A 20,122-nucleotide genomic window follows, 5' to 3' on the forward strand; every position below is an offset into this window, starting at 1 on the left:
TCCTCACTGCATCCTATATGCGTCTCTAGTCTCATCTCTCCAGCTTCGCTATTTCCATCGAATGACTTCTGCATCAATTCTGCCTAAAACCATTATCTCTCCCAAGCTATTATATCCAATATTTTAGATTTTAAAAACTACTAGGGGATAAAATAATTCGAAGGACTCTTTATAACTACAGCTGTAATTGTGCATCTAGCAATGGGTCACTTTGTGGTGTTAACTGTTCTATTTCCACACTCTAAAAATCCTGAGTAAGTTGTTTGTTTATATCTAATGTCAGCCATTTTATACCTTTAAAACTTCTAGAGTACCAGGTACTTGTTCTCATTTTGTTTTTTGATCTTACATTGTTTTTATTAACAAGCATTTACTCTCTTTTTATTTATTTATTTAATTTTAATTTTAATTTTTATTGTTTTATTATTCTTATGCGCATACAATGCTTGGGTCATTTCTCCCCCTGCCCCCACTGCCTCCCTTACCACCCACTCCGCCCCCTTCCTCTCCCCCCTACTCTCTTGATGTCAACTGGGGTCAGCACAGAGTATGATGCTGTGGGTGAGTCTGAAGTCAAGCTCAAGCCACGAATGCCTGACAGACACTGCCACAGACTAAGGCTCTGTGTGATCTCTGTGGAAATTCCTGCTCTAGGGGTTCTGTTTTGAAAAATCCAGTTTCTTACTTCACAATTCCAGAATTCCTCCTGTGGAGGATTAAACATCTAATCTGAAGTCTACCACTGGACCTCTGATTAAACTGGCAATTCATCTTATTTCCTTGTTCACAATAAGATTTTTGTCTTTTGTTTCTAGTATAAACACAGACTATGAGAGCTCAGAAGGAAAGGGAAATAGGAGTAAGATGAAAATTTACATTTATTGACAATTTTGTACATACCAGACACTGTGTAAGGTACACACTATCTCATTTAATCCTCACCAGAACCTTTGAGATAAACATTATCTCCTTCGTAGTAAATTACGGTTCAAAAAAGTTAAAAAATTATGTGCTAGGAGAAAGAGCTAGAGAATGGTAACTTGAATTCCATCTACTTTACTCTTTTTTGTGATAGAACTTGTCTCCTAAAATTCTGTTTTATTGATGAGGTTCTAGAATGGAAGTTGCTAACTGACAGCCACAGAAAAACCTTGAACCCAGGGTTTCACCTTCTTTCCCTTCTTCTTCTCCCTCCCTTCACTCTCTTCCCCCCTCCATTCCTTTCTTTCTTTCCTTTTTGGTAGTCTTCTTCAGTTGTTTCTCTGATGTAATTAATTCATGACACTGTCACCAACTTAAGAAATTCCCCTACAGAGCTCGATTCTATTCCTTAGTATAAAGTGGTGTTAAGCAAACTAAAACAAGAACCAAAGCATGAGCACATACTGGGTTTGAAAAAGCAAGACCCTCCAGTCGGCAGTTTTAAGTTTAAACACATTGGGCTTCTTCTCGTAGTCGGTGGCCTTGGATGCCAGGGCGTGGTGCACACTCACGGCATTTTTCAAGTCCTCTTCGGACAAGGCCTTTTCTGGCTTATATTCATCCTACAGATGGATACAAGGAAAACAAATGATATTTTCATTGGCCAGATTTCAATTCTCTTTTTAAAACCTAAAACTCAAGGAAAGAAAAGTTTAAAAAAATCCATGAAAGTGCAAAGAAAAAGCAAAATGAATGGTGAGTAAAAACCCTTTGCCACGCCTGTAATCCTAGGATTTGAGCCTGGGGAAGGAGGACCACAGGTTTGAGGCCAGCCTGAGCTACATAGTGACACCGTTTTAAAAAAACAAAAAACAAACAAGTGACAGATGCATTGCAACCTCATAAAGGTCACAGAATAGCATGCTGTTTAAACATGCTGTGAATGAATGAGTACATACGCATACCCAAGAGGCATTTTATAAAAAGTTGGTATCTAATGGTTAAGGCAGATAGTTAAGAAAAGCCATCACACAAATTTTGCAGGGGTTTGAAATGAGGCTCGGTCCAATAGGTGGCAAGATTTAATTTCAAGATTAAACGGATAAATGCAAATGAACAGTAAAATAAAATGAGTTCTCCAGCTCTTTTGCTGAAAGAAGAGGTAAATCAATTTAATAAATAAGACAAAGCTTAGCTCTACTATCATCAATTAAAAAATAAATGTATTATGTCATGTATATAGGTAATTTTATTTTTGGACCTCAACTACATAGTTCAGACCTTTAAAAAGTTTCTTAGTATGGCTACCCTTCAAACAGAACAACAAAAATCTTAACTAGACTTTCAAACAAGTTTAACTATTATTTCTAGTAGTTCCTGGGTTCATTAGAATTAAAATACATAAAACCAATGTAAACATACCAGATATATACCACACATGCTACAAACTGTTACAGGAGATGTTTTCTACAGATGCTGATTTCATTAAAAGTAAGGTAGGATGTTAAATAAAATTTATTCCTCCTATAAAGAACAGACACACACACACACACACACACACACACACACACACACACACAATCATGTTCTCATTAGTAGTAAAAGCCAAAAGGGAGACTTCTGTTCTCTTATCAGCCTGATTTTACAAACTGTCTCAGATTAATGAGATCACTTTACCATCCTAATAAGCACTATTGTGGTTTCACAATATTATTTATTTTAAATTCACTTAAAGCATGGCATGAAAAGCATTTTTTCTGTAGGATGTTTGCTAATTAAACCTCTTGTAAAAGTTGAATTACAACACCCCAACACAAAAATCACCTAAATATGCATAAATAATTGGCAATCAAGTCTGAAAATTTGTATTTTCAGGTAAATATAAAGTACAATTAAAAAAGTAACCAAATTTCAATTGAAAATCATCAACATGAATTAAAAACATATTGAGATTTTTGTTTTTCAAAGTATTATTTACCTCATGCCTTATTAAATAGGTAAAACTACTGCATGCATTTTTTTTTTTTTTGGTGGTACTGGGGCTTAAAAACAGGGCTTTCATCATGAGCCACTCCAGGATCCCTTTTTTGCAAAGGATTTTTCAAGATAAGATCTCATGGAACTATTTTCCCAGACTGGCTTTGAACCATGAACCTCCTGATCTATCCCTCTTGAGTAGCTAGGATTACAGGCATGAGCCACTAGTGCTCAGCAAAATAATTTTTTAAAAAGTTGAAATAGTCTTGATTTCCACTGAGAGAATATATAGTAAGGGGAACTGAGAACTGAGAACTTGCTCTTGCTTACAGCTATGAGGATATTAGTAAAAATACCAGTACTAAAGTAAACTGGATCCTAAATTATCTATTAATTTCTGACTTTAAAATGGTATTAAAAGTGTTTTTTCCTAATTTGATATCTTTTTAAAAAAATTATAGTATTTCTGGTTATTGTTCTAAAAGTAACTCAGCTTCATCCTTCTGGTTTTAGCAGAGAATAGAGAAGTGTCACATTTTCAAAAATCTGGAAGCTGGGAGAAAACATCAAGTTAAATGAAAACACGTTTTGGTCCACTACCAACTAACGTATTATTTGAAAATCACTTAAGTCACAAATTTTAAAGCTGAACAGAGCCTGGAGTTTCATTTAATCTAATTTTCTCATGTTATATAAGCAATGTTGTAGTCAGAAAAATGCACCCCTATATTACTGTAGAAAGGAGAATTAATAGGAAATAAGCCAAGTCAAGTCAAAAGATTCACAATTTTTATATGAATCTGTTCAATTAGCAGGCATTGAGCATCTGTGTTCCACAATAAAACGGTGTCATTGAACCCTCTTCAATCTACTGAGGAGGCACTAACAGACCCAGTAGGACTGGAAGTGTTCTCTCAATAAGGCCTCAGGTTCCAGGGAGGCCCAGGAAAATTTCCATGATAAATCTGACAAATGAACCAGATTCAATGATTTTTAGAGTTGCATGGGAAGGGGGTTACAATAGATGACTGCAGGATTTGCAAAATGATTATACAATTTCTTCATTCAGTATCTGAAGAAAAAAGTCTCAGCATTCATTCTTCTAATTTTCCTATTAATGAGGAGGTGGGGGGCCTTTTTCTGCCTCCCCCAGTGCATGCCAGGTCTCTCCAACATACTGTTAAGGGCTATGCTTACATCGGTGTGACCGTGCTGTCTTGTCTGTCCACTATCCATCTCACTCCCATAGATAGAGTCCTACCCCTGTGACACAGTGACTATTTCATATTTTCCCTCTACAACTTTCACATGATTGTGTGGGAGTAATATTTACACAAAGCAAGGAGCAGGTGAATGGAATGAGGGGAAGGCAAGGAAACATGAGAAAAAGGAAGGAAGGAGGGGAGGAAATAGCCATGTTGAAGGGAAGGAGGGAAATGAGGAAAGTGGTCTCTGGAACCTGCACAGAAAAAGAAGGTTTGGGTCCTAGACCTATCCCACACTTGACTGGGAAGAAGCCACAAACCACTGCATCAGCTTTCTAGATGGGGATAAAAAAAAAAAATATATATATATATATTTTTTTTTTTTTTGGAAAAGAACCATTTTCTGTTGGCTGGACTTCCAAACTGGAAGGGTGTTTTGCAACAGAATACTTTTGAGCACAGCCTAAATGCCTCCAACCCCAAGAAACGAGGTGTGTTTCCAGCTACAATGTCTTTCTCTGAATTTATAGTTTTTTAAAAATTATGATTATGTCCTAAATATCTTTTACATAATAGTCAGACTTCTCTGCTGGACTGGGTCATTTATCTAAATTATGACAAATGAAAACTGAGGGGCGATCATCCTTCTCTACAGGAAGCTAGGCTTCAAAGTCTACTTCACATTTGTCTGTCTTTTAAGAATTTACCATTGTTTTAGAGAATGATGCATGAAAAGTCATAAAGCCAGTAGTTTCAAAAAAGGAAATTAAAATGCCTTGAGCACACAGGAAAGCAAAAAGAACAGTAGGGGACCCTACATGAGATCAACCTGCCCAGGGCACTTCAGAATTTGGTGCATCAGTCCCCAAACTGGCTGCCACTTATCACCATCTGGGAGATCTGGACTCTTCAGTGGCTTCCTTCTGCCTGGACTAGACCTACTCCTGATTCTACCTATAATTCAAACACCAAAAAAACTCAGTTTTCCAACTGGACTTAAAAAAAAAAACCTGACAGGCACTGGAATTTCCTTTCCAGTGATCCAAGAAAAGAGAAGAGTTTGCATCAAGACAAAAAGTTCCCAAGGTGATATGATAGCAGAGATTTTTCACTTTCTAAAGACATTCAAACAGCTGTTTTCTAGACCCTAAAGATAAAAGACATTAACGAATGTCAGGAGCCCAGTGTGGTGAATGCAATAATCAATAGCCAAACTCAAAGTTGTTCACTCCCACACTGGCCAGCCATCCACACCATCACTATTAACCATTCCATCAATCACATGACAAGTTTTTTAGAACTGTTCAACTTTTATCACAAGGAGATCTTAACAGGAATACCATCATAAGCCTTATAAAAATACTTCCAAGAAAGAGGTAGAGACTAGCAGGGACAGACAAAAAGCCCATGACAGAAATTGAAGAAGGAAGCTGTTTGATAGTAAAGGCTTATCTAAGTGTACCTGGCTAGTAGAGGACATATTCTCTGTTAGCAAATGGATATGAAGTTAACATCCAAATGTCAATGATGAATCATCAGGACCAAGAAGAACTCAAATCATTATCAGTTCATAGCAATTTCTAATTTTCAAAGCATATATGGACCATAAATGTTATGTTAAAATGAAAACATTAGGTTTCTCTGCCATCAACACTTTGTATTTCAAAAGTAATGATTAATTATCAGTATGCATATATCTCTTAGGTGTGAGCTGCGTGGGCTCAGATGCTGATTTCTATTATAGTAGAAGTACTAGAAGAAACAAAGAAATGAGTGTGTTCTACCTTACAACCTTAACTGTAAGACAGACCCACCACTCTATCATAAATGTCCTATTGTGCCTGAATATGACTGGTACCTGGACTATGCAATACTTTTGAGTGTGCAAATATTTAAATCAGCCCCCATGCTATTATTGTATCTCATGGGTTCTACCTTAGAGAATTTTAGAAACTGTAATCAGTTATTTATCCAAATTTATTCTACATACCTTATGGATTTTTTTCCCCAATTACTACATACTTTCTTTTTATGGTGCTAAAGATCAAACCCAGGGCCTCAAACATTCTAGTCAGCATTCTACCACTGAGCTACAACCTAGCCCGTACACTTGGTTTATACACTATGTTACCTGGTGCTTTTGCATAAGATGATTATTTTTAAGAGTTCACTAGCCACTCATTGCGAAAGATTGGTCTTCTCATCTCCAATGTCAGCCCAAGCTCTGCAGGGAGCAGACACTCTTTGTCTCTTGCACAGCTCTCAATGTGACATTCTGTAAGTGGGTCTGACATTACTGTCTTGATATTCTGTGGATTTACTTTTTGCTTGAATGTTAAAGGTAAATGTGACTATGCAACATTGAAAGGGCCAGAAAGGGAAATGAGATGAATGATGGTGAGGTACATTGTGTGTAATCTAGAAAAGCAAAATAGTGGCTCTGGATAATGTCAAAAATTGTCTAGGGGAAAAGGAAAAAGCAAGAACCACTTTAGAGAGAAATCAGTAATGGGAAAGAAAGAAAAGAGATTCAGTACAAATGAGATAGGCATTGGGGATGTGCTATTTGCAAAAGTCACAGGAAGGAGCTACCTGAAAGAGGGAGTGGTGGGAACATCAAAGTGGAAACTGCAAGTAAAGCTGGGAGGGTACGCTCCCTGCCTCCATGTCCTTCACTTTGTCTCTCATCTGGATTACATCCTCTCCACCCACTAAACTGCTCTATCAATAACTTTCTGGCTGCTGGATTAATGTGCTGCTTTCTAATTCCTATCTTTACTTTTTACAAAATAGAATATTTACAACATATTTCATGGGTTGTTTTTTTCCAATTTTTCTTTTTTGCAGTCCTGAGGCTTGAATTCAGGGCCTGTATCTTAAGCCACTCCACCAAGCCCTTTTTGGTGATAGGCTTTTTTCAGGATAGGGTGTCGTGAACTATTTGTCTGGGCTGGCTTTGAACTGTGATCCTCCTGATCTCTGCCTCCTGAGTAGCAGGCATGAGCCATGGGTGCCTGGTTTCCAAATAGTACCACTTCCTCTTCATTTCCTTAGCTGTCTGGTCACTTCCCTCAGGCTCCTTTGCAGTCTCTTCTTAGGGCACATATTAAGTACCTGTGTGTCACTGGTCTGTCCTCTGTCTTCTCACTATACAAAAACTTAGTGACTTCATACATTCTATGGCTTAAATTACCAACTATTTTTTGATGACTCTCCAGTGTTGTATTTCTAGGCTCCTTCCTTGGTTCCAGACCTGAGTATGCATAATAGCGTATTAGCCATATCCATTTATTATTTCAAAGACACTTTGATTCTGCACCTCAAACTGAACTCTCTAGTTTCTCTTCCCCGTTACCCTATCCTAGGTCAAGCTAATCTGGTCTGTATGTCTCTGGTTCAATCTACTTCCAACCTAATTTCCACTCTACAGCCAGTTTACTTCCTAAACTATAGATATGTCACTCCCTATTTGAAATACTCTAACAGCACCATACTTCTCTGAGATAGTCCCAGCACTTTAACATGGCTTTTCTAGGCTTTGACACTTTCTATATTACACTGAACCTAAGCTCCCCAAATGGGCTGTGGCTTCTCACATCTAAGCATTCACACAGGTTTGTTTTTGTTGGACTTTACCTATATGATTAAATTCTATTTGCTTTTTCAATGTAAGCTTAGCTATTACATTGCTCATGAAGGTAACAGCTGATCTTCCCTTTTCTTCCTAATGCTCAGTTTGTTTCCATAGCACATTTCCTCTTTGTAACATGTATTAAATTGCATTGGACTAGCCTTTTTCATTTGGTTAATCGTTCCACACAGAACATAAGCTCTTTTAGCAACTGTATCATGCTTATAATCATATCTCTAGTGTATAACATTCTAAGAACCTGGCAGAGTCCTAAATAGATGCACTTATTACTGATTTATTCAGCATAATGGCCCTGTCAGAATGGAGTTTCTTGGCTAAAGTTCAGCTAACGCTGGACACTTGAGCCACTTTTAGGTGTCAATCTGAAAATTAACAAATGGCTGGACTATTCACATTTCAATAATGTCTCATGGTTCCTGAGAATAAGAAGAATACCTGAAAACAGTTCTGTGTTATAAAATCTCAATGTTTGCTTACTCCTCTTTGTACAGGAGATGATCAGAAATAGTCTTTTATTTCAATGAAAGAGTGCCTGGAGTCAGGGGAGTGCAGTGAAAGAGAGACAGTACCACCAGTCTTTTATAGAGCAGGAGGAAAGAGAAAGAACTAAATTATAAACGTTACTGGAATCTGGTTGAGATTCCTAACAGTTAGGGATTCCTCTCCCACTCAAACAACTTGCCTTAAACTTCTGGTAATTAGAAAGATTACATACTTGATTAAAGATTTATTATTTAATCAAGAATAGTCTAATGGAAAAAATACTACCTTTACAATGTGGAGTAGGTTAACTATCTTTGAGCCCTGGCTTCTCAATCTGCAAAATGGAAACAATATCCTCCTTTTGAAGCACAGATAAAAGCTTCACCAAAGACCAGTCTTTGTTCTGGTTGAATGATCATTTAAGAAAGCAAGCTTAGGACATGTGTCAAGCCATTTCCTATATTCATGATGTATGTTACTCTGATCTGGGGATGATATATCTTTTTATATAGTAGGTATATTCAGCAAGGATGTGGGTTTTTGTTTCATATTTCTTGTCATATGAAATAAGTGTGTTGACCATACAGCTTGGTTTTCATACAAGGTAGGACTTAACTCAGGGAGCATTTAAATCTCTGTGGTTCAGGTAGTAGAAGGGAGAGTGAGAAGAAGCATTTTTTTGGTAAAATTTCTCTACCTGAATGCTAAGTGTGCAGAACCAATGTCATACATATTGAGCTAATGTCTATGAGAAGAAGAAACAAAGCTTTGACTACTGTCTCTGCCATGTTTCTTCTTTAAGCATATGAAGTTCTCGCTGTGCCTACTATCCTTGCACTTGTCCCAAGAGGGTTTATGAAGACATCTCATGTCTTTGATCTGAAGTGGAAAGAAATGTGGAAGGAATTGCTCATCTTTCAATAAAGCGGGAAGGGGTGTAAAGGGCCTGTATTTACATGGTTGAGACGATGGCTTAACTAACTCTTAATCATTTCATTACACAGACTTCTGGATGGTGAAAAGGTAGGAATGAAGTCTAGTAGGAAAAAAATGAGATTGGCAAGAACTAAGAAAAGACTAAAAGGGAAAATAACCTCAGTTCTTGTAAGAGTAATCAGAAAGGGAACCAACATTTACTATTAGCTTTTATATGACAGCTACTTTTTCAAACATTTAAAAATTATTTACAACAATTGTGCAACATCATTTGCTTCCAGTTTAAATATGAATGATTTGAGGCTCAAAAATTAAGTGACAGACTTAGAGTTTGATGAATTATGCCCACTTCCAAAGTCCTACTTTTTTTGTGTATACTCTCCTGAGAGCCAGATTTCCCTTGGTGGATCTGAGGAAACTAAGGAAAGACATCCCCAGCCTACCTAATCTACCTAACCTACTGAACACCATAGCTTAGCAGCACAGTCCACTGGACAGTATCAATTGTTTACACTTGTGATGCCATGGCTGGCTACAGCTGCAGCTGTCTGCCACTGACTAGGGTGTACTACACACCGCTAACCCTGCACACGATCAAAATTCAAACCCAAAGTACTGTTTGTACTGAATGTGTATTGTTTTCACCATTGTTAAGTCAAAAATATGTAAGTTGAATCATTGTAAATAAGTCAGGGACCATGTGTATAGTGGAGAAAAGGCTGAAGAAAGAAAGGAGAAGGTGTAGTTACTTTTCTCAACTATGCCTGAATCCCAGGAGTGTTAGTATTGGCAATTGAAGGGCACAGAGGGAAGAACAATGTACCATTCTGTGGACATATGCCTTAGCTAGCAGGTCCTGTGAAAAGGGCTGCCTACCAAGGAAGACATCATCTAAATCCTTTAGTACTGGATCACCGTGAAAGTACTAGTGACTTCGGACTTAACTTGATATTCATTCAGGGAGGGAAAAGCTTCCTTTCCCTTGCCCCCCTACACTGAGCAGTTTGTGACACCATCTCTTTCATTTTTATGATACATTCATTAATTGGAACATAATTTTTCATCATCTGTCTATTGTTTGCTATCCTGCTCCCAATTATATTGTATAAATGCAAAGAGATGTTGGCTACTCTTTGAACTTGCCCCATTCCCTCAAATCTGTTATTTCCCCCTGCTTGGCTAAAATGTTTTCTCCTGCCTTGCCTTCCTGGCAAACTCCTGATTATCCTTTAGTCATCAGTTCAAAGTGTGTTTGTTCACAGGTATGTATTCTCTCAGCTTTGCAAGGAGGCTTGAGTGACTATCTTCAAGAAATATTTTCCCATACCTGTATTATTTTGTCCCATTGTTTTGGTGAATGGTCAATTTATCAGGTGTTGCCCTATTTTCTGAGCTTAATGTAGGTAGGGACTATGTCTTAGTCATCTTTGGAAGTCCAGAACTTTGCATAGTATCTGATATGTGATAAACTTTAAAAAGTTATGAGAGAATATAAAACCAAAACTACATGAAGCCCAAAGTACACTGCAAATAAACTTTTGTGTATCATCTGTCATATATCCTGGCAAACTGGGCTTCCAGCAGGGTGAAAGATTAGCTAGTTAAGGGAGCTGGGTAGTCCCCTCTGTAGGTACCGAGTTCTCTACAAACTGGGAGTAATCATAAGAGGAAAAAGTCTAACTGCCCATTACTGTTGCTTCTGTGGGCAGCTCAGCATCACACAAAATGCTGGCCCCTCTAAAGTAATGGTCTGCTCTGCCCACAGATACTCATATTGTTTGGTCACCTCCCTTTTTGGTTTTTAATTTTCAAAGCAGGAAGAAACTAATTTTAAAAGTCAAGTTGATATCCTATGTAAGACTCAGATCTACCAAAATTAAGCATCCTATGGCTGATGATGTAGTCTATAGTATTTATATGATGTTTTTATGAACCCACATTAGTTCACTTCTAGTTGAGATTTCAAGCATTTGTCACATTTTTCATTGTTTTAATTTTATTTTTATATTTTATTTACTTACTAGGATTAAACCCAGGACATTTTGGCATACTAGAAGCATTCGACTTGAGCCACATCCTACCTCTACTATTCGATTTTTTAAAGAAGTATTAACAACAATAAGAGACAAAACATGGCTGCCTTTTGTCTGTTTAATAGCATCTTTGCTAGATACTTTACAGCCATGCTGGCATTCTCATTGATTCAAATGAAAAGATGCTCTGATTAGATAAGCCATGGCTGAACTTTTCATCCAGCTACACAAATGTATAATTTTCTTAGTGCCAGTTTTTTATCTTTACAAAATAAATTTCACCCAACTTTCCCCAAATGAACATTTGCCACATTCCAGAGGCATCTCAAGACTGGAGAGAAAATCTTTTTGGAGCTTTGATCCAAACTGATGTGAATATCCAATGTCTACAAAGTTGTTTTCCATGTCAATATTTAGCTCCTCGTCTTCCATATCTGAATGGCTCAAGTGCATATCAATACACTTTTAAGGAAGAGGAACGACAAGCCCCTCCACCGGAGAAGTGGGGAGGGGCAGCTCTCTGTGCAAACTTTCAGTAAAGAAAGCCTGCAAAAGAAGACGGCTGACAGTAGGCAGCAGATGAGCCGCTGCCTGAAATAGGGCAGATAGCAGTTCACAAATGTCTCCTGACCCAACCACCTGGCAAGACTATGACAGAGCTACTGCTTAAATCCCAACACCAGGACTGGATGCTGGAGGAGCAACACCAGAACTACTAAGAGTGAAACTTCATTGTTCCTGAACCTGAAGCTTTTTCCTTCTTTTTTCTTTTTTCTCTTTCTCTCTAAGTGCTTTTCTGGGTCACTGATGATTAGTCTCCCTGCTGATTTCTTTGATTCTCTATTTTTTTTTCTTTTTCTTCTTTCTCTTTCTTTCTTGGTTTCACTACTTTTACTATTGTTAAGTTAGCTAATACTAAATTATAAACAGAACAGTAACAGAAACAGCACCAAGTGGAATGATGGGAAGATGAAAAAGAGATGAAAACCATTCTCCCCCCAAAAATAAATTAGTACAGGATTCAGAGGGAAATGAAGAAAATGGATACCCAGCTCCAGACCCCAACAAAACATAGATAGACTATCCCAAGGAACCCAACGAAGCCCACAAGAACACTCTGAAAGAAAAAATTCTGCAAGAAATCACTGAGAATTTCATGGAGATGTTACTAGACAAGGTCAACCAAAATGTACAGGAGAAACTCAAGAAATTCCAAGACAATAATAATAAAGAATATGAGAAGAAACGAAAACAAGTAAGTGAACTCATAGGAGCTCTAAATAAATACAAAAGTGAAACAGAGAGCACCACAGAGAGATAAATGAATTAATGACAAAAATTGACACTATTAAAGAAGAAGTGACCCATGATATGGAGAACCTCAGGAAAAAAAATGAAACAGAAATACAAAATACAATGGAAGGCCACTCTAGCAGACTAGAACAAGCGGAAGACAGAATCTCAGAACTTGAAGATGAAATGGAAATTAAAGGAAAAACTGAAGAACTATTACTCAAACAACTCAAAACCTGTGAAAAGAATATGCAAGAACTCACTGACTCCATCAAAAGACCAAACCTGAGAATCATAGGTATTGAAGAAGGAGAAGAGATACAAGCAAAAGGAATTCATAATATAGTCAACAAAATAATAACAGAAAATTTCCCAAATCTACAGAAAACTATGCCCATTCAGGTACAGGAAGCCACCAGAACACCAAACAGACTTGATCAAAATAGAACTACCCCTTGACATATTATCATTAAAACAACAAGCACAGAGAATAGAGATAGAATACTGAGGGCTGTAAGAGAGAAAAAAAAAATAACATACAAAGGTAAACCCATCAAAATTACAGCAGATTTCTCAATGGAAACATTAAAAGCAAGAAGAGCATGGATTGAGGTATTCTGGGCACTGAATGAAAATAACTTCAACCCTAGGTTACTCTACCCAGCAAAACTATCATTTAAAATAAATGGAGCAATAAAAGTCTTCGATGATAAGCAGAAGCTAAAACAATATATAACCACCAAGCCACCACTACAAAAGATTCTTCAAAGAATCCTGCACAAAGAAAATGAAAGCATACAAAACCATGAAAGGACATGCAGTACCAATCCACAGGAAAAGAAAAGGCAGGAAAGTAGAGAATAACACTGATTTAGCTGCATACAATCAAACCCTTAAACAACAAAGACAACTAAATGACAGGAATCACCACATACCTATCAATATTAATAGTGAATATTAATGGACTTAATTCCCCCATCAAAAGACATCATTTGGCAAACTGGATTAAAAAGGAAGATCCAACAATCTGTTGCTTACAGGAGACCCATTTCATTGACAGAAACGAGCACTGGCTTAGGATGAAAGGCTGGAAGAAGATTTACTAAGCCAATGGTCCCCTAAAACAGGGAGGAGTATCAATACTTATCTCAGACAAGGTAGACTTCAAACCTACAGTGATCAACCCTGATAAAAAAGGATATTCCATATTAATAAAAGGGGAAATACACCAAAAGGAAATAACAATTATCAACCTATATGCACCCAACGTCAATGCACCCAATTTCATCGAACATACTCTGAAGGACCTAAAAACATATATAAACTCCAACACAGTGGTAGTGGGAGACTTTAATACCACCCCCATCACCAATACATAGGTCATCCAAACAAAAAAATCAATGAAGAAATCCTAGATCTAAATCACACCATAGATCAAATGGACTTAGTCGATGTCTACAGAATATTTCACCCAACTTTTGCACAATATACATACTTCTCAGCAGCCCATGGAGCCTTCTCCAAAACTGATCATATCTTAGGGCACAAAGCAAGCCTCGGCAAATATGAGAAAACAGAAATAATACCATGCATTCTACCTGATCACAACGCATTAAAACTAGAGCTCAACAACAAAAACAATAGTAAAAAACATGCAAACAGTTGAAAGCTGAACAACACACTGCTCACTGATCAATGGCTCATTGATGAACTAAAAGAGGAAATAAAAGGTTCATGGAAGTTAATGAAAATTAAACCATGACCTACCGTAACCTATGGGACACAGCAAAGGCAGTCCTAAGACGAAAGTTTAGAGCCATATATTAAAAGGACAGAAAGATCTCAAATCAAAGACCTAATGGTACATCTCAAATTCCTAGAAAAACAAAAACAAGCAAATCCCAAAACAAACAGAAGGAGAGAAATAATAAAAATAAGGGTTGAAATCAATGAAATAGATACAAAACAAAGACATACAAAGAATCAATCAAGCAAAAATTTGGTTCTTTGAAAAAAAAATAAGATTGACAGACCACTGGCAAACCTGACTAAAATGAGGAGAGAAAAAAACCCAAATCAGTAAAATCAGAAATGCAAAAGGGGAGATAACAACAAACACCATGGAAATCCAGGAAATTGTCAGAGACTACTTTGAGAACCTATATTCTAATAAATTTGAAAATCTTAAAGATATGGACAGATTTCTAGATACTTAAGACCATCCAAAATTGAACCACATATATAATCACCTGAATAGGTCTATAACACAAAATGAAATTGAAAGAGCAATAAAAAGTCTCCCAAATAAGAAAAGTCCAGGATCCGATGGATTCTCTGCTGAATTCTATTAGACCTTTAAGGAAGAACTAATACCAACCCTCCTTAAACTGTTCCATGAAATAGAAAGGGAAGGAACACGGCCTAATTAATTTTACGAAGCCAGTATTACACTCATCCAAAACCAGACAAAGACACCTCCAAAAAGGAGAACTATAGGCCAATCTCCTTAATGAACATTGATGCAAAAATCACCAATAAAATAATGGCAAACTGAATCCAACAACACATCAAAAAGATCATTCACCACGACCAAGCAGGCTTCATCCTAGGGATGCAGGGGTGGTTCAACATACGCAAATCCAAATTTCACATAGCACATTAATAGAAGCAAAGACAAAAACCACTTGATCATCTCAATAGATGCAGAAAAAGCCTTTGATAAAATCCAACACCATTTCATGATAAAAGCTCTAAGAAAACTAGGAATAGAAGGAATGTACCTCAACATTGTTAAAGCTATATATGATAAACCTACAGTCAACATCATACTTAATGGTGAAAAACTGAAACCATTTCCCCTAAAATCAGGAATCAGACAAGGGTGCCCACTATCCCCACTCCTATTCAACATAGTACTATAATTCCTAGCCAGAGCAATTAGGCAAGAAGTAGAAATAAAAGGAATACAAACAGATAAAGAAACTGTCAAAATGCCCTATTTGCAGACGATATGATCCTATATCTTACAGACCAGAAAACTCTACCCTAAAACTCTTAGACACCATAAACAGCTACAGCAAGGTGGCAGGATACAAAATAACTTACAAAAATCATTAGCTTTTCTATACACCAATAATGAACAAACTGAGAAGGAATATATGGAAACAATTGCATTTACAATAGCCTGAAAGATAAATCAAATACCTAGGAGTAAACTTAACAAAGGATGTGAATGACCTCTACAAGGAGAACTACAAACCCTCAAAGAAAGAGATCGAGGAAGACTACAGAAGACGGAGAGATCTCCATGCTCATGGATTGGTAGAATCAACATAGTAAAAATGGCTATACTACCAAAAGCAATCTACATGTTTAATGCAATTCCCATCAAAATCCTAATGACATTCATCACAGATACTGAAAAATCTACCCTAAAGTTCATTTGGAAACACAAGAGACCACAAATAGCCAAGGCTATACTCAGCAAAAAGTGCAATGCTGGAGGTATCACAATACCTGACTTCAAACTATATTAGAAAGCAATAGCAATAAAAACAGCATGGTACTGGCACAAAAACAGACATGAAGACCAGTGTAACAGAATAGAGGACCCGGATATGAATCCACACAACTATGCCCACCTTATTTTTGACAAAGGCGCTAAAAATATAGCATGGAGAAAAGAAAACTTCTTCAAAAAGTGTTGTTGGGAAAAGTGGTTATCTCCAAAAAAATGAAACTAGATCCATGTTTATCACCCTGTACTAGTATCAACTCAAAATGGATCAAGGACCTTCATATCAGACCCGAAACTCTAAAACTGGTACAGGAAAGAGCAGGAAACACTCTGGAAATAATAGGTATAGGCAAGGACTTCCTCAATAGAACCTCAGCAGCTCAGCAAGTAAGAGAAAGTATTGACAAATGGGACTTCATAAAACTAAAAACCTTCTGCACAACAAAAGAAATGTTCTCTAAACTGAAGAGACTACTCACAGAGTGGGAGAAAATATTTGTCAGCTATACTTCAGACAAAGGACTAATAACCAGAATATATAGGGAACTTAAAAAACTAAACTCTCCCAAAATCAAGGAACCAATAAAGAAATGGGCAACTGAACTAAATAGAACTGTCTCAAAAAGAAGAAATTCAAATGGCCAAAAATCACATGAAAAAATGCTCACCATCTCTAGCAATATAGGAAATGCAAATCAAAACCACACTAAGATTCCATCTCACCCCTGATAGAATAACCATCATTAAAAACACCACTAACAACAGGTTCTGGCAAGGATGTGAGGAAAAAGTAACCCTCATACATTGCTGGTGGGAATGCAAACTAGTGTAATCAGTGTGGGAAAAAATTGGAAGCTTCTTAAAAATCTAAACATAGATCTGCCATGTGATCCAGCAATGCCACTCCTGGGGATATACCCAAAGGAATGTGACACAGGTTACTCCAGAGGCACCTGCACACCCATGTTTATTGTGGCACTATTCACAATAGCCAAGTCATGGAAACAGCCAAGATGCCCCACTAGTGACAAATGGATTAAGAAAATGTGGTATCTATACACAATGGAACTTTACTCAGCCATGATGAAGAGTGAAATGTTATCATTCACAAGTAAATGAATGGAACTGGAGAACATCATTCTGAGTGAGGTTAGCCAGGCTCAGGAGACTAGAAATCCTATGTTCTCCCTCATATGCAGACTTTAGATCTAGGGCAAATACCATAATGTGGTCGAACTTGGGTCACATGATAACGGGAGAGCACACACAGAGGTATTGATAGGTACCAAAACATGATAGCATTTGATGTCCCCATTGCAGAGGAACTAATACAGAAACCTTAAAGCGACAGAGGTCAATATGGGACCAGGAACTAGTGAAAAGGTCAGTTAGAGATGAATCAACTTGGGATGTAACACATTTGTACATGGAAGCAATGCTAGGAATCACTCCGTATAGCTATCCTTATCTCAACTAGCAAAAACGCTTTGTCTTTCTTATTATTGCTTATACTTTCTCTTCAACAAAATTAGAGATAAGGGTAGAACAGATTCTGCCTGGAAGCCAGTGGGGTTGTGGGGGGAGATTGAGGGGGTGGGGGTTACGGGGGAGAAATGGCCCAAACAATGTATTAACATGTGAATAAATGAATAAAAAAAAAAAGGAAGAGATCAACAAGCTAGAAAAAGCTAGAGACTTGGAAATAGACTCTCTCCAGTGTCGAATGCAAGAGTATTTTCCCCTCTCAAGCCCACCTTGAGATGGAGTGGGTGGAAATCCTGGGTTAGGTATTCAAAGTAATGGCTTGCCAAAGATAGCTGTGCCTCTTACAGAGATTTTAGAGAAAATGAAAAGTGAACCAGGAGATGGGATTTATGTGGGAAACAGCTGTGACATGTGAATTTAATTTCAAAGGGCTGTTAATACAAAGTTAGCTGAAAGGATTAGTGTGGACCCAGCATGCACACACACGCTGATTTGGTGGAGGCCACCGAAGAGGACTTATAAATTAGAAGCAGTGCTAACTCCATGGGAAAACAAAGATAATGCAAGATATTTGGCTGCCTAGGAACATAGATAATCTCTGAAAACCAACAATGGTCTCCATAGATTTGGATGGACTCCTAGGAAAACTGGTTTTACAAATGAGTAATTGTTTAAATCTTGTTGTGTATGGCCTTATTACAATGTTTTGCTTGTTTAAAATAACAATAAGTGAAATGTATTTTCCCAATGGTTATATGTCCATTCCATAGTAGTTTATTATCTCAGTGGCATGAGTGGGTAAGCTGTAGGGTTCAGTCCAGTAGATACTGTATAAAAGTGAATGCCTCTTCTCCAGAGAAATACAAGTGTAGGAAGACAGTGACAGCAGTGTGCAAACCACGTAGGGACATGTATTTGTGTACTGAAAACAAAAAGCTCAAAATGGCAAAACCCCTTTCTCTGAATATCCATATATCAATAATTAATGTGTTGAGGAGAGGCTGTGGTGAGATAGATACTGACATGCAAATTGCTATAGAGCTGGTACAATCTTTCTAGAAGGAATTTAGAAATACATCTTAAGAACTGTAAATGGTTTCTACGCTGTGACCCATGATATACCCAGTACTCCATCCTAAGGAAATAAACAGCTACATGTACACATTTCATGTACTGTTATTTGTAACTATGAAAAATGAACAAAGATATGCCTGAAGATTTGGAAAAGGTTACTTACAAATATATTTAATGGAAATGGAATTTTAAATAATCTATTTAAAAGTGAATTCCTTCATAAACCCTATAGGGAGGAATAAAACTGTAATGACATACCATTTAATAGTCATCAGATACCAAATATGCTTCTGAAAAAAATTAATGAGAAAGTGTTTATGATAGAATGTAGAGTGAAAAGGATAGGATGCCAAGATTATGTATCATGAACTCAAACAAAAATCTTTTCCTGGGAGTGTTTTTAATCAAGATAGCAGAATAGGAAGTTCCAGCTCTCATTCCTCCAAGAAATGCTGAATTAACAATGATATATGGAACAAAATGCCTATTAAGAGAATACCAGAATCCAGTTAAGAGGTTGCAGTATCCCAGGAGAGCACAAAGCTGAGAAATTCACATCCAAACAGGTGAAGAACAATTTCACTTTCCCCATGTCTGCCCTTCCCTTAAGCTGGCACAGCTTAACATCAGAAGAGGCCCAAGACTTCTCCCTCAGGGGAAAGGGAATAGTGGAGCATGCCTTCAGTATTCTGTCTTTTCAGAGGGCTGCCCAGGTAACGAGTTTATCTTGGCTCACTACAAGCATTGATGGAACCTGCATGTTCTGGATGTCTGGGGACTGCTTAGAACAAAGGAAATTGGTGGGTGGCTTGTTGTAGCCAGAAAAGCCTGGTGCAACTGGGAGACAGGCATTCAACTTGAGGCTTCTCCCTCAGGAGGGAAGGAGAGGAGTAGAGTATGTGGCAAGTATTGTATTTCTTCAGAAGGCTAACTGAGGAACTAACGTTTTTTTTTTGTGTCAGCTCATTCAGAGCACTAACAGAACTAGCATAACTGGAATGCCTGGAGGTTGCTGAGAACAAAGGAGAGTGATAGGTAGCTTTGTGGATGGCACAGCTCTGTGCAATGAGGAGGAAGTGAGCAACTCAAGACTTCTCCCCGGGTGAGCAGGAGAAGAGTGGGTCATGCCTCCAGTGTTCTGGCTTTTCAGAGGACTATCTTAATATACTGGTATCTAATTTGCCTGAATTAGGGCACTGATGGGAAGTTGGCATCTAATTGTTGGATGCCTGGTGGCTGCTTAGAATAAAAGAAAGCTGGATGGTTTGCTGCTGTAGAATTTGTAGTATTGCACACGATGTCAGAGGGTATAAGGATTATGAGTTTCTATAAAAGAAGCTGGCAGGCCTCTGTAATTGAGAAATTGCAGGCACAGGTCCAGAGAAGTAACATTCCCCTGAAAAGGATTCAAGCATGTCTAGCCAGGCTGAGTAATAGGTGTGGTACCAAGTCACTTGCTAAGCTAGGAGAGGTGGCTTTTCTTCAGATGTGCTGATTCCAAAACTAAGTTGTAAGAGACACAAAGAAACAGGGCAACAAACTCCAA

The 20,122-nt window shown here is 37.6% G+C and overlaps 1 protein-coding gene across 10 annotated transcripts in view; it reads right to left on the minus strand.

Annotated features, from left to right (window-relative positions):
- Psd3 (pleckstrin and Sec7 domain containing 3) overlaps nucleotides 1–20,122 on the minus strand; it is a 498,369-nt gene that overhangs the window by 37,367 nt on the left and 440,880 nt on the right. For all 10 annotated transcript variants that reach the window (XM_074055085.1, XM_074055084.1, XM_074055086.1 and 7 more), the window contains one exon: nucleotides 1,387–1,544. In XM_074055085.1, the coding sequence (XP_073911186.1) occupies nucleotides 1,387–1,544 (158 nt within the window). The remainder of the gene's footprint in view (nucleotides 1–1,386; nucleotides 1,545–20,122) is intronic.

The sequence above is a fragment of the Castor canadensis genome, chromosome 14, assembly GCF_047511655.1.
Source record: "Castor canadensis chromosome 14, mCasCan1.hap1v2, whole genome shotgun sequence".
In the NCBI taxonomy this organism is placed as follows: Eukaryota; Metazoa; Chordata; class Mammalia; order Rodentia; family Castoridae; genus Castor; species Castor canadensis.